Source organism: Buceros rhinoceros, unplaced genomic scaffold (genome assembly GCF_000710305.1).
Source record: "Buceros rhinoceros silvestris isolate BGI_N320 unplaced genomic scaffold, ASM71030v1 scaffold23132, whole genome shotgun sequence".
NCBI lineage: Eukaryota > Metazoa > Chordata > Aves > Bucerotiformes > Bucerotidae > Buceros > Buceros rhinoceros.
Window position 1 is genome coordinate 12633 of NW_010399781.1, and position 18373 is coordinate 31005.

At 41.2% G+C, this 18373-nt stretch overlaps 1 protein-coding gene across 1 annotated transcript in view; it reads left to right on the top strand.

The window, feature by feature from the left end:
• Positions 1-16257, top strand: part of NCBP1 (nuclear cap binding protein subunit 1, 80kDa) — a gene marked incomplete at its 5' end in the record, with an annotated part of 28066 nt that extends 11809 nt beyond the window's left edge. Inside the window, 13 exons of the mRNA XM_010131623.1 lie at positions 588-698; positions 1961-2025; positions 2753-2815; positions 4150-4224; positions 5331-5434; positions 6258-6380; positions 7545-7647; positions 8995-9088; positions 11508-11611; positions 12242-12356; positions 14276-14419; positions 14821-14934; positions 15831-16257. Coding sequence (XP_010129925.1) covers positions 588-698; positions 1961-2025; positions 2753-2815; positions 4150-4224; positions 5331-5434; positions 6258-6380; positions 7545-7647; positions 8995-9088; positions 11508-11611; positions 12242-12356; positions 14276-14419; positions 14821-14934; positions 15831-15944 — 1329 coding nt within the window. The remainder of the gene's footprint in view (positions 1-587; positions 699-1960; positions 2026-2752; positions 2816-4149; positions 4225-5330; positions 5435-6257; positions 6381-7544; positions 7648-8994; positions 9089-11507; positions 11612-12241; positions 12357-14275; positions 14420-14820; positions 14935-15830) is intronic.
• Between the last annotated feature and the right edge of the window lie 2116 nt (positions 16258-18373).

The following is an 18373-nucleotide window of genomic DNA, read 5'->3' on the forward strand; positions in this document are numbered from 1 at the left end:
AGCAGGACTGTATCCAATTTTCTTAGAAGGATCCTTTGCCAAAGGGTAATGAGCATATATTTTTGTTGTATGAAATGCAGGTTGTCATTTTCAGTTCAAAGCTGTGGCTTTATTTATGTAAGATTTTGTATATAAGGAAACAGGACATGATGAAATGATACAGAGGTAATTTTAATCCATATATTGTCATACTAAATGCTTATACTTCAGTTAATGTTTATTATTTAACAGGAGCAGATGATTTCCGCTTTTCTTAGATCATGAGATAGCACTGCAGTAGGTCATATTATAACTACAACCGTTTCTGCAGTTACATGGTGATTTGATTGACATGATAGATGCATAATGCTGGTGTTGTGTTAGTATGAAAAAGTAAGGGCAGTCAGAGCGGACTGTATTGGTACAGTGTAGGGTTACTACTGCCCCGGTAAGTTGCTCCCTCTTTTTCCCAGAACATACACTTGCCAGAGTAATATGGGCCTTCTTGGATATGTAATTGTTTAAGATCGATGGCCACTACTGCAAAGCTGAGGATTGTGCAGGCCACATCGAACTGTGCTCTGATTCTGTGCCTTCCTCTCCTACAGGTAATATTTGCAGAATTGTTTCAGCTTCCATCTCCACCACACATTGAAGTCATGTACACAACGCTCCTGATTGAACTCTGCAAACTTCAGCCTGGCTCTTTGCCACAAGTTGTATCCTTTCTGCTCTGCTGGAGAGCATTTGTAAAATGCATTCTGTATTTTGTTTGTTCTGTAGGTGATGGGATAGCAATAAATACTGGCAGTATTAATATTTTACAGCAACTGCATGAAACCTTGCCCATAACACAGAACAGCACAGCCCACTTAAAATTGGTCTAGATTTGCCTAGTGAGCAAGACTCCTCAGCTTTCTCAGCACTGTTCTGGTACTTTCTCTGACTTTCCTAAGAAGTGGTATCTTGGTGAGGGTGTAAAATACAATACTCTGTCACTGCAGCCTGTTTAGGTCTGGACAGTGTGTGTCATGGTCACAAGCATATTAAAAGCTGAGAAGGAAAGGAAATGACAGATGTGATCTTTTGTTCTAACAACTGTGTAAGTGCTCTTGCTCTTCTTTTTAGTAGAAAGTGTAGCAGATGCTTTAAAGGGACTTGTCTGGTTTCCCACTCAGTGGGAAATGCTCCCACTAGGAGCATCCAAAAGATCCATAATCATCTGTCAGCTCAGACAGGGTGGCTAAATGAAGCATGATTCCCAGCTAATTCTAACTATTTCATTGCCTCTACTTTGCTGACTGCCATTTTAGATCATGTTAGGTCATTGTTTTAAATCAAGCTACAGACTGAGAATGGAGGATGGTTAACAGATATCTTTCCACTGGTAATTTCTTGCCCAACTTTTTGTTTTACTTCATGATACCACTCACTGTTTGCAAATCTTACAATCTCAAAGATTAGAGCCAAGTCTATTTCTAGAATTGGCTGGATGTCCGTGCAGAAAGTTTTTAATGTTAATAGAGACACTGTAAGAAGTCTTGTTGGGTGAAGTCAGTGTAGACATTCTTTCTCAAGGCTTCAGCGATGATCAGAGTTTGTGGATAAGCATCAGCAGCCTTGTTGCTGTTGCATCATCAGCCCTGAAACCGGACTGGTGAGATGACAGAAGTACTTCGTAAGGAGTTTGGTGTTCGTTCTTATCAGTCCGGTTTTGCTTGTCATGAGGTGAGAATTGTAGCTTTCTATGATAGAGGCCAACTGTCTCATTGCAATAATGGAAGAAAACCAGACTGGGGTTAGAGGATAGAACTCAAAATAAGCTTATTTTTTTCCACTGTGGATTTACTGTGATTTACCTAATTTTAGAGTAGACTCGGGGAGCTTTCTGTACAAAAAGTTGATGACATTCTATTAAACTGAGAGAAATAACATTTGATTTATGTAGTGCTTTTCTGTAAACCTTAATAGAAACTTTCAGCTTGCCCAAGCCACAGAAATGCTGTACATGCGTTTGGATACAATGAATACAACATGTGTGGACAGGTAAATGTGTTTTGGAGATGATGGAAAATGTTCCTCAATCTCCAGTGTACAGGACAAATGAAGAAGCTGTGGAAAGAGTAGTCAGAAATCCTTGTTAGAAGGGTTCAATGTGTATCATGGGCTCTGGCTTTGAGCAACCTAAAGAGAAGGTGGAGGACTGACTGCTTGCCTCTCCTTGCCAGAAATGCTCCCCCAGAGGTCACAAGTAGCTGTCTGTACAGGGCAGTTGAGACTGGTGACAGTTTCCTGTGTTCAGAGCTGTTCATAGGTGCGTAGTTCTCTGTTTTGGGCCTGCTCCCTAGTGGTCTGGGAGGCAACCTGGAAGTGGAGGTAATGGGGTATGTGCCACCCAGAGGAGGGAGCAGTGGTGGGTTTGCTCTTTGAGTGAAGTCTGCATTGTGTAGGAGAGCTGAAAGTGCTCATCACAAAATGTGAAAGCTGCACATTCACAGTAAGTTTACATTTTAATTGTTAGCTTAATAGGTCACCTCTTCCTATGAAACAACAGAATGTGACAGACTGTCTTATTTGTCCATAAAAGCTTCTTTCTGACTCTCTGAAGTCAGCCTTTTGTATCTGTCAGCATAAATGCTGGTTTAATGCCCTAAACAGCTTTAGAGTTTAGGCTGGTCTTTGAAAAGTTAGGATGCTTTTATAAGAAAATCTCAACTGAAAGTTACCCTGCGCTGCTGACATTTAATGGAGCTTTCTTTTTCTGTTAATGAAGATTTATAAACTGGTTTTCTCACCACTTGAGCAACTTTCAGTTCCGTTGGAGCTGGGAAGATTGGTAAGTTTCTCTTCTTCTGATTTGAACCTGATGTTGCAAAAACCTTAAGATTTCAAACTTACCCAGGAAGTCTGGCAGTATAGTGGCCTTATGTTGTTAATTGTTTTCCTCTGGGTCTTATGAGATCTTTCATAATCTGTTCATTGCTGCTCAGTGGTAGATTATTTCGGTAATCTCTTTAGTCACGATATTGTCCCTGATGAACTTTGAGATAAATCTCAAGCCAGTGTAAGCGTTCCCTAAATAGGGGAAGTAGAAACGTGATTTCTTTAATTTGTCCTGCACCCTCAGTCAGTTGCTAGAAAATTTTCCAAAATGACTCCCCAATTTACTGTTAATGGTTTGCTCCAGCTCTTTGTATCCTGTATTTGTTCTGTAATCTTGCTGTCTGCCCTACCCTAAACCTTTCATTATAACCTTTAACGTTGAGACCTTGTGGTCAGTTTTCCTCCTGCCAAATCCTAGTGGCTGAAGTTCAGTCAGAGCTGGCTCTGACATCCATTCTTACCGTGCCAAATCCTGAACTCTCATCTCTAGCAGGAACTTGCTGGATTCTATCAATGTCTGTCCACAGGTTCTCCTGAGCTTTCCATTCCAGGCACCCATGTAGCAAGAGGGATCATCTTGGGGTTAAGTCCTCCCTGCAGTAACTTGCACAGCCTGCTGCTGTGCATGCTTTCCGTAGCCAACCTGCCCAAGTGTCCTTGTGGGGAGGGGTGCAGCCCTTTTTGCGATATGTTTTTGTGGCTTTACTTTGAAGTTTCTTGTGTTATCCTCGTACACAGTTAAGTGCTTGCTAGTATACATCCATCCGTCTGAGCAGGCAGCAATCTTCAAAGAGCTGATTTTTCATTGCCTGGATGTGCCTTGGTGGCAGTGCTTCTGTGGGTCTCCCTCACAAGCTGCTATTTTTCACAAATCTCGCAAGTGACTCTATTTTAGACTTTTCTTTTTCTGAAATGCATTTGAAATCAGCCAGAAGTTCGAAAATTCCCGTGAGGGAGAAACAGGCTATGAAACCATACGAGGTTTCTTTCCTAAGGAAAAGGAAAGCCAGCTAACCGTAAGCACAAATTATTTTTAATCTGGTGGGGGAAGGGAAGCTACTTGAAAATAAATCATACGGAGATAAGATTGCCAGAATGCTAATGGCCCATAAGGAAATAGTGATAAACTTACCTCATTGTCTTGAAATTGCCTGTGCTGTAAAACCAAGTGTCGAGCACTCCAGTTGTCCTTAGACTGTGATTGTTTTGTACCTGTTAGATCAAGCCAAAAAGAGACTTAAGCACAAATTCTTTAGCTAAAAGCTATCTCATTCTGTCCTTTAATAGGTCAGATTGTCTTACTCAGGACCTTGAAAAGCCCAAACCTAAATTTGTGAGAGAGGTTTTGGAAAAGTGCATGCGGTAAGTCAGCTCTTTTGGTAGTTGCATTCAAGTCTGATCTTTGCTTCTGGCTACTGTCAGACTCCTCCTAACTTCACTCCTGTCTTTGGCACATCTGTTCTTACAACTCAGTTTCAGGTAAGAGATGAGCCTGTTGTTTGATTTTAATCGGGTTTACCTGCTGTAGGATGCTTAGGATGACACTTTTGAGAGAGGATGGAGCAGATGGTGGTGAGCTGTCTGTCCCAGGCATGCACACCTGTAGTTACAAAGGGACATGCTTCACCATTTCCAGGAGTGGAAAGAAATGGAGTTTAGATAATAATCTTGGAAAGTATTCAGAATTCTTGGAAATGGGAAAAACTGATCATCAGTTACACTAAAATGTGAGAATCTAATCTTGATTCTTCTAGGTGCCTCTGATGTTCGTTGACCTTAAAACAAACAAACAACCCTCCAAACAAAGAAAAACCCCAAACCCAACAATAAGAGTACACAGTCGGGGCTGGACGTACAGTTGTTGAGATACAGGGATATAGGAGAGAGAAGGAGCAAAATGTTCAAAAAGCCCATGTTATTCAGCATCCTACATAAAAACATTCATCTGGTTTTGGGTGAATTCAGTATGAGAAGTGTGAAAGTGTTGTGCTTGCAAAACGAATGTGATTTTTGTGTGGCACTCTTCCATTTCACTGAAAACTCTGATAGCAAATTAAGCCTTTCTGGGAGTGAAGTAAGCTGCAAAGTAAAATGAAGACATCTAGTTTAGTATTTTTTCTGCTTTGAATACCAATGTCTTACTAGTTTTCTGTGTTGCATCTTAGGCTTTTGGATAAAGCATCCTACCAAGCAGCCTCTAAATCTTTTCATTTAGCTTTCATAAGCTAAATTAATTGTATGCAGATGGAAGTCCAGCAGCTTAGAGTTCAAATAGAAAGCATCTACTAGCAAGTTTGGTTTACTTAGCTCTTGCTGCCCAGCAGAAACTACCATTGTGTTGTATAAACATCCGGATTTCTGTTTTGTGAAAGTTAATTACAGGAAAACCATCATAAGCCATTCACGTAGAATTAGCCCTTGTGTTATTCCCATTTTAATTTTACTGCTGTGAAACTTCTTGTTTCCAGACTCTCCTACCATCAGCGAATCATAGACATTGTTCCTGCAAGTTTTTCTGTCCTCAGTCCTGCTAATCCAGTGTGCATTTACAAATATGGGGATGAAAGTAATAGTAAGTAATGAAGTTACTGGGGGGGGGGTCAAGTTGTATCAGTGTTTCAGAGCAAGGGAACACACTAGTTTGACTATGATATCACTTGTCTTCATAAAGAAGAATACAGCTGAAGTAAATATCCATGATTTTCATATGGGTAAATGCTTCACCTGAGCAATTAATTTATATTAAGCCTGGATATATGTAATACAGTGCTCTCTGTTACTTTATGAAGAAAAGTGAGATCCATGAAGTTACTCTTGCTGAGATGATTGTGGTGTTGTGCAGCATTGTTTGTCAGAAGTCTCAAGGTTGGAAAATCCATCTATTTACCTTCTTTAGGCACAATACTATGCAAAAGTCAGCCTATGAAGTGATAATGAGGTTTTCTTTTAAACTTCGTAAAACAGAAGATTTTACTAATACACTTAGTTTAATGAAGCATACAGAGATTGCAGATGGTGTAAAGTTTGAGGTAGAGAGATACCTTATAGTTTCTTTTATTACTCATTGTAAAGACTGAGTGTGAAAGCGTTATCATCAAAGATACAGTGAGGAAAAACAAAGACGTATTGTATCTTTAGGAAATTGGTGAAAGCTGAAGTAGAGCTTCAGACAGGAGGGTGATCATCTGACCTCAGTCCTGAAAGTTCTACTGAAAGTGTTTCATTTAACGTGAAGACCAGGAGCAGTTTTACGGAACAGTAATGTGGACAGTGATATTGGAAACAGCTTGTTTTAGGAGTAGCTGGAAAGTATACTTGTTGCTTTGAGAGGCAAACTGGTACTAGAAATATTCACTTGCCTTCTGTGTATTTTTGACCTCTATCCTTTTGTTTAGGATCTCTTCCTGGGTATACTGTGGCACTGTGTTTAACAATCGCAATTAAAAATAAGGCCAGTAATGAGGAAATCTTCAGCATCTTAAAAGATGTGCCTAATCCAAACCAGGATGATGATGATGGTAAGATACATCATGCTGTTATGCTTTGTTACGCTGTAATTTCTGCATAGACCGATGTGCCATCCTTAGGAACTATGAGTGTGGTGGTCAGTAGACCTCTATGCTTTTCCTTCTAGAGGTTGGTTTCAATTTATTAGCAAATGGAAATAATACACCATTGTTAGGGTTTTTTTAAATGCCTTACGTGCAGGAGCAGGCCTGGTTTCCTTAACAGAGGTAACCTGGTGCTTGAGGTGTGTTTTCTTGTGATTACTGACAGAGGTAGTATAAAAGAATTTAACATTTCCTGTGCCTTCAGCAGCAGAGGGCAGTTCATGCTGTTATCCTCACCTCATGCCTTGTCTGAGTGCTTCCCCCTACTTGGTGCACTCCCATGACAGATAAGATAACTGGCCTGCTGGCTGTGGTTCCATAGATACGCACTCGTGATGGGACACCACTTGCATTCTTTTCAGCTTTGCAGCCACAGACAACATTGATTCCTAAAGCCAGTGTGTTTTAGGGAGCCAGAGGGAGCGCAAACTGCAAATTTAGAAGTGATCTCCTAAAATGGGGATGGCTTCAACATTTCTGTAATCTTTGCAAGTGTTTTGTTTTGCAAGCAGAGAGCCGCTACAGTCTGGTTTTTTGCACTGGGATCTACAGTCACTTTTCCCACTAATGAGTGCTCTTCTTCCTGCCTGTCTTCAGCTGCAGGCAGCTAAAGGAGGAGACTTGGCCACCATTCACCCCTAATACCTATATTTGTTTGCCGGACCCTTCTCTTATATAGTCAGTCTCTGTATCCTAATCATCCTTACCTTCCCATCTCCTGATCCACTCTCCCTTCTTTATGGTCTGCCAGGCCTACAGCCTGATGCCTAGCTCTGCCGTTTCCTTTGCTGTCTTTCTCTGCTGCTGTCCATCAGTGCTGTTACACATTGGCAGGGTGGCTGTGTCTCTGATAGCTTCTTCACTGACCTGGAATTCTCTGTATTTTCTCCATGAGAAAATGGGAGCCTGAGCACATTTGGAAAGCTCCTTGCTTAGCCCTGCAAAACTTTGTTGATGAAACCTGGTTTTGTGCAATGAATTAAAACCAAAGTTAGTTATCTCTGCAGTTTTATGAGTAGCTTACGTGCTTTACTTGAAGTGCTTACAGCTTCAACTTTAAATAACTTGCAGATGAAGGATTTACCTTCAATCCTCTGAAAATAGAAGTCTTTGTTCAGACTCTGCTTCATCTAGCTGCGAAGTCTTTCAGCCACTCTTTCAGTGCCCTGGCAAAGTAAGTGTAATATGTGCATTATTTTGAGGCTTACAGAACTGATCATTCTGACATCGAAATGCATGATGAAAGAACTGGACTGCAGCCTACAGCAGTGATTTAGGTGCTTCACAATGCAATATGATTAGGAGATCTAAAGACACTGCTTTTGTAAATGTAGTGTAAATCCTAGGTTATATATGTGAATGGAATTAACAGATGGGTCCATCCAAGCCACGTGATGTAAATCAAACAAATGAGATGGGTGCGGAGCATTACTTCATTTTAGAATTACTCATTTGTTGGTTGTGGAACAAGTGAGGAACACAAGTTTCTCCTTACATTTGAATGACTGGGTAGCCCCCACTGCCATATCTCATACTATAAATATGACTCCAGAACTGTTACATCTGGATAAAAAATGAAGCAAGAAAAAGAAAACCTGCAACTTTAAAGCAGTTTGCTGTATACTTCTGTGTACCAAAGCAGAGTTAAATCCTTTCTTAAATCCTTTGGAGTGTATCGCTTAAAGACGTGCTTTAACTTCTAAAGAATTTACTGCACCTTTTTTTTTTTTAGCAAACTGAGAAAATAACTAATTTTTAATTCTGTGTGCTTTGGAGTTGCTCCTAAGTGGTCTTAATACATGAGAGGTAGTCACATGCATCTTAATGAGTTATTTTTCTGTCTGTTCTTAAGGATATATAAAGCTGTTACAAAAACGTGTACCTGGGAGCTTCATAGAGGTAATGTTGGTAAGAAGCTGCAGGTAGTAACGTGTAGTCAGTAGAGCAAGGGGCAGAGTGCCACAAATAGAGCCATGGAATTTTCACTGCTGCACACGAACAGTGGTAGCTATGAGATCACAAAGAGCCTCTTACACTTTATGGTTATATGACAATAAGCTGGGTTGTGAATGCTGTGTAGCAGTCAGTGTAACTCTGCTCAAATAGAGGCTTTTAGCAGCATTTCCTTCAAAAAGGAGCAGATTGGATAAGTGTTTAAAGTTGTGGAAACACGTTATCAAGAGGAAGGTCTGGGGCTCTAAAGGCAGCAAATTTTGCTCCAGCTGTGTATAGATAAGCCCGTGAAGCATGAAAGTGCATCCTGCTTTTTAGAGTATGAGAAATCTAGCACAGTTTCAGGCAGTAGGTTTACCACTAAGATTGAAGTTGCTCTGAGGAGCTGTCGTGTCTTTGTAGCCTATTTTAGGTCAGGATGGTTATATTTTCCAGCGAATAGTTGTTCAAGGATTGCTGCAGATAGTCACAGGATTTTCTTTTGGTCAATCTAAACCGCTTGCCTTGTATCTGCTGCTCTTTTGACCTGATCCCAAACCCTCCGCTGACTACTCATATCTATTAAAAGGTTTCATGAAGTCTTCAAAACACTTGCTGAAAGTGATGAGGGGAAACTCCATGTTCTGAGGGTTGTATATGAGGTTTGGAAGAATCATCCGCAGGTAAGAGGTTGTAATGTCAAGTATCTTCATGAGTTTCAACTCACAGAAGTCACGTTTTATAAAAAACATTAGTTTGGTTCGTATCCTTTAAAAATAACTTGTCTATTGTCATCTTATTTGAAGGAAAGTTTAAACTGTATTTTCTGGGTTTACTAGTGCCTAAAAGGAAGTCTGGACATAACATCCATACCCTCAGTGAGACTACTTCTTCCTCACAGGTCATTGTGGGCGGGCAAAAGCTGTCCTTCCGACTAAGATTCGTACCATGCTGTTCATGGTACAAAATAATAACTTCTGCTAAAATCCTGTTTCTGTTCAAAACTGGGAAACAGTGTAGATGTATAAATTGAAATAGGATGGATCTGCTATCAAAAGCAGGCTGCATTCTTAGAAACGTGAAAACCTGGGGTTTTTGTAGGGATTTTTTTTTCCGCTTGCCAGTGAAAGCCATACAGTTATTCCGCTAAGCTTCTGTTGGAGTCACTGTGTGTAGGCAGAGTGAGTAGAACTGCAGTCAGTGGCTGATCAGAACAGATCACTCTGACAGTGCTGTGATTATGTTCATTCTTGAGCCAGAGGAAATAACACCCTGAAAGACCTATGAAAAATGCCTCTCGGTTGTTTAAGCTGTTCAGTTTCTTCACAACAGTTGTTTTCTCCCTCAGCTGTCCTTCTATAAATAGAAATTGATAAGGTACTCGAGCTGAATTTGCCTGCATTAATTATTTCACTTACTCCTCACTGGTGGATTTGTGTTGCACTCTGTTGCGCTTGAAAGTAGACTGTCCCTCACAGCTGCGTAGGCCAGACTCCCAGAGGTGATGCCACTGAGAACAAGGGGTAATTCCTGCATCATCTACTGGACCTGTGGCCCATTCCCTAGTGGAAAACCAGCACCTAGAAGATACCTATGCAAGATGTCACCTCTTCCATGTACAGTAAAAACATCCCAAAAAGAGGTTTTTTAGTATATTAAACTTCCTACACGAATTACTGACCTTGAAAATGTGACGATTACAACCTGACCTACTTTTTACTGCCATTTAACTGGATCAGAAGAAATTACTTTACTGCAATCTAATATCAGTATCCTCTTCCTTCCTTTGTATTGCAGCATGACCAAACTGAGAAGGAGGTTTCAAATCCAGACTAAACAGTTGTTTTAGATTTTTATGATGCATAAATCAAGACTGCTTTAAAAAAAAGCACAGAAGCTACAAAGGTCTGCTGTTCTACTTGATAATGGAACTTGAATTCTCCTCTCTTACATTTATTGCAGTTCACTCTTCTGCTTCTGGTCAAGCACCTTGTTTTTCCTGAGTCCGCAACCTCCCTGGCATGCGGAAGAAACGGTGCCTGGCCAGCAGAGATGTGGTTCAGACTATGAGCAGTATTCGCAAGGCCTGCAGCACTAGTGAGTGACCAGTGCTGCAGGTAGTGATTTGGCAGTAGGGTTCAGTAGTCCCTGGACCTGTAGACAAGGTTGCAGTGGTGACTTCATAAAGAGAAACTGTAACTTTGAGGTGAAATGTTTTCCCAAAGTCCTAGGTCTGTGATTCTTGGAAGACCAGGCTAAGTCACCAGAAATTCTTCCTGGCAATACAGAAAGACAAATAGAGTATAGGATGCTATCCTGGGACTTGAAAGTTGAGTGCTGAGTCTTCTCTATGATTCATTCAGTTATTTTAATTTTCCTTCCTTAAAAGAAGCTTTGTTACGCTTCCTTATTTGAGAATGGGTGGTTGTAAGGATAAATACAGTACAGGTTGTGGTTTTTAGATACTGTGGCATTTGATCACATGAGTAACTAATATAACCGTTTTCTCTGAACAGCTTGCAACTGCTCTAGTCAGTAACTCCTCTCTGCACTTGCCTGCTAGGTTGCTTGCAACCCGTTCACGAATCAGGGCAGTGCCTGTAGCAAGTGAGCTTTTCCACTGACTAGATAGCTCTGGGTCTGTTGTGAAATAGGGCCTGTGGATAAAGCTTACTGTCATGTTTGAAAACTTGCGGTTCAATGAGCGTAGGCTGACGAGAGCCTCACCGTTATGGTGATTGGGCAGGTATACATGCTCTGGTTTAGTACTTCAACATCGAGTACTGGGACTGTCTCTAAGGCCCAGCTTCCAACTGTGATGCTTGCATTAATTGCTTTTGTATGAAAGTATGTATGTTAACAGAGAGCAATACATCTCTTTCTCAAGAAGTAGAAAAGGTTCCAAACAAAATCAAATGCTTTATGTAAGTGATACAGATCCCCTAATTTGAGCAATTTTAGGCTAGACTACTCAGCTTCCTAAAGCGTTTGAAATTACCCAGTAATATTAATAATGTAGAGTTGCATCAAACCATCTCTGTTTTATCTGAGTCTGGAATGCTTTACACAGATTGTGTGTGCACTGTCTTTCACAAAATACAGATGATTGCTGTGCTTGTGGACAAGATGATTCGGACACAAATTGTTGACTGTGCTGCAGTAGCAAACTGGATCTTTTCTTCAGAGCTTGCACATGATTTTACTAGGTAACAAGAATTTGTCTTGGTGTTTTTTCTCTCTGTGTTGTATTGTAAGTGGCCAGTACATAGTTTCATCTATGAAAACAGAGTAGGTACAATTAAGCTTTTACTCCTTGTAGAAAATGTCTATTTAGTATTTCTCTCTCTGAGCTGGGGTACGAATGTTTACATGACAGTGCAAGAACGTTGCTAGCATGTTATTTTGCAAGTCACCTTCAAGCTTGCCAAAGCAGAACAACACTGGAACTATTTCTAGACAAAGTCTGTTGCTGTTACACAGCTGTTAGTTTGGTGCAGTCCTGGACTTTGGTTGAGCTGTGTGACTTATACCACTATTGATACATTGCTTTTCGAGAACAGAAGTGTTTGGTCTGAGAAGTCAGTTTGATGTTGGTAGTCGTGCAGTATGTGTATGAAGTACACTGCTGGATTGGAAGACTACTGCAAAAAATAGGGGAGAAATTGTTAAGCTTTCTTACGTTACAGGCATACCCAGGGTTTGCTTACCCTGTAGATGTCTTTAGATGACACTAGACGGTTTTTTAATTCCTCCAGTTACATTTTTCTGTAAGAAACTACATTTAGTTTTCTGCCTTGGAGTAGTGTGCAGTGTTTTGAGCTTTCTGTCTTTCCTAGGTTTTATATCTGGGAGATCTTGCATTCCACAATTCGTAAGATGAATAAGCATGTTCTGAAGATTCACAAAGAACTGGAGGAGACTAAGGCAAGATTGGCCAGGCAGCACAAAAGAGTGAGTAATCTGTACTTTTTAAATTATTAGAAGTGCAGTCGTACAAACCTGCATGCTGTCAGACTGACACACGCTTAGTTTTGGGAAGGACTGAATAAATACATTTGTCGAGAAGCACGTCTGCAGACACAGGGTCATCTGTAGCACTAAGACATCAAAAACTGGATGCATGTTCTCAGTACACCTTTCTAATGGTAGCTATAACTTAATTCAGTAAAATCTTTAAGGGAATTCATACTTACTTGCTCTGTTCAAGCTCTCTCACAAGTTTCTCTGCCAGTACGAGCATGTCTTCCACTTGCTTTCTGATCTGGATTCCAGTTACCTTATTAGATAACAATAAGAGCAGTTACAAGTATTTATAGTAAGTTCTGTTAAAGAGTGCTCTTGTGGCTTCCATGCAGAAGTTCACAGAAACAGCTATTTGCTATTGAAAAGTTGGCTGTTACTGTTCTTCTGATGGGTGCTGCTGGATTCTCACACTGGCATCTGTCACTTCCTTCTGGCTTATTTTTTCGAATACTTTTGCATGACCTGGGTTAATGTATACAACAGACTGATGAGCCGGCAGCTGCTGTTGTGCTCTGTTGTCCCAAGTGGGACGGTAGAATGGGCTAAGTGTCTTCCGTAGCAGCTGCAAAAGACAGGGCCTAAGGAATCTGGCTGAATGCAATACTTAGTTGTGATAGAATGAAATCAGTTTATAAACATGTTGAGTGTTGCAGAGCAAGAGAGAATTTCCATGTTTGTATGTAGCCTGTGAGTATAATCACCCATGAAAAAACCTTAGCTAGTTCCAGAACTTTCGACAGTTAATGTCAGAATTCAGCACATGGTACAGAGGCTGCTGATGGTTCTTGAAGAAACCTGTGAAAGTCAGTGTTTTTCCAGAAGTTTCTGCTGAAAGATCACTAATAACCTCACAGTTTGCCAGTGTTGGTTCATCCCAGCCCCTTCATCTTGTTTTCTTCACTCCCAGCAGCCATCCTATTTGCTTGCATCCTCAATCTACATTGATAGCAGTTATTAAATGCCCATCATTATTAGGCACAGTTATTGATCTTACTGCGAGGCAAAGAGCTTCCCTGGTGTCTCTAGACAAATATACGAGTTTTCATGAGGCTGAAGCAGTATCTGTATTTGAATGTACCATAATCCATCAGATTATGCCTTTCGTCCTGTATCCCTTGTAGTCTTTTGTCAGACTTCGTTATTTGAGCTCCCAAATCTGGTACTTAGGAGTGTTTTGTTGTTCGGGTTTGTTTTTGAAGCAGTGAGAACATGTTCCGAGTCTGGTTTCCAAGCTGACCCTTTCTAGGCAGAGAGCATCCCTTTTGATCGTGAACATAGGAAGTCCTCACTTCAACACTATGAGCATTGGTCTCTACTCTTCCTTTTGTGCTAGCTAGACTGATTCGTCTGAGTTCTTGCACAAAGTGCATTATTTTTTTGAGCCTTAAGATTTCAGAACTGTTGATTGAATGAATTACCTGCCCTGCTGCAGTAGACACAATTTTAAAAAGCTATGCCAGATTTTTTTAAAAAAAGCTCTTTGTTTTCTGGTAGTGATAAAGTCAGCAAGGGTATTACTTTTTACTGTCTTTCCACTAAATAAAGGACTGGTTAATCTTATAAGCTTGCTCTGGCTTCTCTGAAATACCGATTTTTTTTTTTTTTTTTTTTAATTATTGTTATTGTTACTATTTTTAATTTTAATTTTTTTTTAGCTTTCCCACATTGTCGTTTTTCTTTCTAGATTTCTTTCCTGAATTATATTCAAAGTAAATGTCCTCCAAAATACAATACTTACTAAGCTATTAGTTGTTCTGCAGATCTTCTCTCTTGTGGAACCAGGGGGCATTAACAGTGCTCACAGGTAGCCAGGTTTCTAGTTTGTCTCATGGTGTTGTCACTTACAGCGAGACAGTGATGATGATGATGATGATGATGACCGAAGCAGTGATCGGGAAGATGGACCGCTGGAAGAGCAGATAGAGCGCTTACAGGAAAAAGTAGAGTCAGCCCAGAGCGAGCAAAAGAATCTCTTCCTTGTTATATTCCAGGTAATGGTGGGCAAAGTCTCTTCTCACTTTCAGGTTTTACAGTTACTGGATTTATAAACTTTGTGTCACTTGTACCTCAGGTATCTTCTTGGAATAAGAATAGGGGAAGGAGTTGATGGATTTACTACGGGTTAGAGTCAATCTAGTTCATAGCCCCGTGCAGACTGCTGCTGCGCAGGGTCTGTGTAGGTTCAGGAACATAGGAGTTCTGCTCTAATACAGTTTCCTGAACAATCAGGAGGTAACTGGATTTTATTTGTTTACTAAATTCAGTAGTTGCCAGCAAAATAATTATTCTCACATTGCCATTCAGAGTTTGTCTCCCAGATCCTCTTATCTGAGGTTAGAACCCTGCTTTCTTTTGACCAGAGCGAGTAAGTATTTCTCTTCCTCTCCTGCAGCGTTTCATTATGTTGTTAACTGAGCACTTGGTGCGCTGTGAGACTGGTGGAATTGATGTATTTACACCTTGGTACAAGAGCTGTATAGAGAGGTTGCAGCAGATCTTCCTGCAGGTATGTTTTCTTCCTTGGTTTGGAAGGCTCTGGGCAGGGACGTAACTGGATAGACCGGCTTTGTGGCTGGAGAACTGAGCACTCTGTGTGAGCAGCAGTAGGTGGCAGCAGCACTGTCTTCTCTGAAGGCTGGTGTGGGGATGGGTTGTAACGCCCTGTTTCTGACCATGTGCGCCACAGACGGTGGGGTGACTGATCCGTGATTAATTCCCATGCTGTGAGCTTATTGCAAAAAGATACTGACATGTGATGATGAACTTTGCTGAGCTCCTCTTAACCATGTGTTTTTAGTAAGGGCAAAGATGTGAGTGAACAAGAGTGCTAAAATAGGTGTCTTTTAAATAAGCAGATTAAAATACTGCAGAGTTCCTTTTAGAAAGATGTGTTAAGTGCCTGTTAAAAATCTTTTTCAAATTCTTGGCTCTGTATTTCATCAGATAAGAAGCACAGGTGGCTGGATGAAAGTGATAGTAATGGAAAAGTACACCTGTGTGAGCAGGAGGTGTGTTGAAGAATGGCATGGTGGTATAATTCTCCTCTGGGCTGACCGCTTCCCTGGTGGCTTCAGAGGAAAGCAAGTGCCATGGTTCTCCCAGGATATGTCACTCTGTTGTGTGATATCCTGCACACCGTTCAGGGTCCAGGAGGCAAGAGCTGCAGGGAGCACAGTGCTGATCCTCAAGACAGGATTTTGGCATGTGCTTCCTTCTCACTGTCAGAGTGGCTTCGCCTTATGCTTTTCTTGTCAGTGGTTTTGGTCCAGTGGAAAGGTGGAGATATGCTTAATAATGTTGATGAAAAAAATTGATCTGTGATTCTTGCATGTCTTGACTCCTCTGCTGGTTCTTATGTGAATGAAAACAGTAAAGGTTTGTGTTTTGTTTTTTATCTGCCAGCATCACCAGATAATCCAGCAGTACATGGTGACTCTGGAGAACCTCCTGTTTACAGCTGAACTGGACCACCACATACTAGCTGTGTTTCAGCAGTTCTGTGCTCTGCAGGCCTGAGGATTATTCATGCGCAGAGTCTTGTCTGCAGGACTTGAATGAATTTAATTTTTTTTATTGGGAAAACTTGACATGGGGATGGAAGAAATTTTTGACTAAAACTGGCTTTCATGTGCTCCTATATAAAACAATACAGTACTCTAACCAACAGCGAACTGTGTAAGCATCATAAGCCTTATGAGATATGACTGATAGGGGATAGACATTAAGTAAAGTACGAATTCTTCTCACTGTCTTTTAATCTGGTTTGACTCTTGACTTCATTATAGTATTTTTGTTTCTTCCTTTTGTTTATATAGAAATAAAAACCAGGCACACACTCCCCTCCCCCAAACCCAACCAAAAAACCCTCAGAGAACAGAATTTGTTACCTCTGCCTGGCCCTTAAATCAAAGGTATTTGTGAAATGAGAAAGAATTCAGTGTTTTGTGAGTGTGAAGGGGAATGCACATTCTCACTGAGCAGAGTGGTAAGTCTCTAGTATGGCACAGGAAGAGTGTCTTAACTTCAGGCATGTGAAACACCTGAGTTAAGCTTTCAAATTAGTATAGATCATAGGATTTGTTCATTCCCAAGCCAGCTAGATTTTCACAGCTTGAAAGAACATGGTTGTAATACAGTTGAAATACGGGGGTTTTTTAAATGTATTGTCTAGTGTCTTATTACAGTAGCTTTTATCAATTGGTAGAGGAACTTCATGGACATCTTCAGGAAAACGCAATCCTTTCTGCAGCGTGGTTGAAGAGGCACAGATGAACTGCTCCTGGCAGCAGTCTTCACTGCTCAGTAGAGGCAATCGGCAAGAGCTGGAGCGGAGCAAACTTTCAACTTTGTGCTGCAAGCCTAACCCGTGTGTCAGGAACTCCCACTCCAGATGCCAGGGGAGAGGGCAGGGTGGCATTCACCTTTTTCCTTTATTTCAGCTTGTAACTAGCTGGGCTGCTAAGCTTGTGCGGGGCTGGACTTGCAGGCCTGCAGCAATGCCAGAAATCCTTCTGGTAGTGATGGTGGGTGAACCGAGAGCCCACAGCTCATCTGGCCTTGTAACACCTGCTTTGCGGTGGCTGTGTTTGCCGCCCTTCCCTTGCTTTAAAACGTGAGGACAGCACGTGCTCCCATGTCTTCAGAAGACATTTTAATGCTAAATGATCTGTTACAGGAGACTTAGACTGGGGAAGTGAACCTGAAAATCGAGTAGCCTTAGTTTTGAGTTATGCAAATAACATTACATACATCAAGGCCAAACCAGAGTGGTCTTGTGTTACAGTCAGCAGTGATGAGCAGCAAAGATGCTGCCGTGGGTGCTCAGGTCTGTCGGTGTGCAGCCTGTTTCCAAGCTGTCCATGGTCTCTTGTTTTGCAGGTGAATGTTTAAAAAATTTCATACCCAGTGCTGTTAAGCTTAGGAAGTGATGAATTTTGAGTAATTTTGTTCCTGTACAAATAACTTTTTCAAGTATTATGCTAGTGGTGCATTTCATCCATATGTTGACCAATTGACCTCCTGATCAAGAGAGGGGGGTAAAAAACCTGAGCTTTCTGCTTTGAGAGTTGACCTAAGCTTGTGTGTGGCCTGTGGCAATCCGATATATCCTCATAGGCTTAGATCTGTTACTTCTGCTTTCTCCGCTTACACTTTCTGATTTGACTGATCCCTCTGTTCTTTCAGGGTATACTGTTAATTGTTGTAAATTTGCTTTATGCAAGGGTTCCGTCAGTCGTGCACAGACTTCTGCTTCAAATCTCTCTCTGTTAATGTTCTTGCGTATCACATAGTTATTTGTTGGGTTTTTTTTAAAGAAACATTTAACACTTTAGAGGTTTTAGTTGGGGTTCAATAGTTTATTTACTGGCTCAGCTCAGTATCAGAGTTCTGCTATTCACCGATGGTGGGGGTCTGACTATATAAGTGTGACTTCTGTAAAACCGATGCTGCAGTTAAAACTTGCAAACCTGTAACTTCGTCTGAGCCTTGGCAAATACGGGTGCTGGGGATCCAGTTGCAAACGCCTGCACGTAAGCCTATGATTTAAAACCAAACAGCGATGTTTTTCAAAGTGGATTTGACTTCCATGGTGAGCGTGGGCTTTGATTACACATCCTGAGTCTGTTGGACACCTTCTCCTCTGTAGGTCCAGTGGCGCACAGCTGACTCAGCTGGGAAACGGGTTGGTTCTGTTGGGGAAGAGAGATGCTTGCACAGCGACACCAACAGCTAACTGGAGCAACTTGGAACTGCTGAAGCGTTGAGGTGGCAGATAGTGTAAAGATGCTGTAGAAATGTGGTGTGGTTGGAAAAAAGGCACAATTAAAGACAAAAATAAATGAAGGTGAAACAGGTTTCTGCTGGGCGTGTTTGTCCTACCCACATTGTAGCCACCAAAAGAAAGCAGTGACAGTGGCGTTGTGCCGGTGCCAAATTTTGGGGGG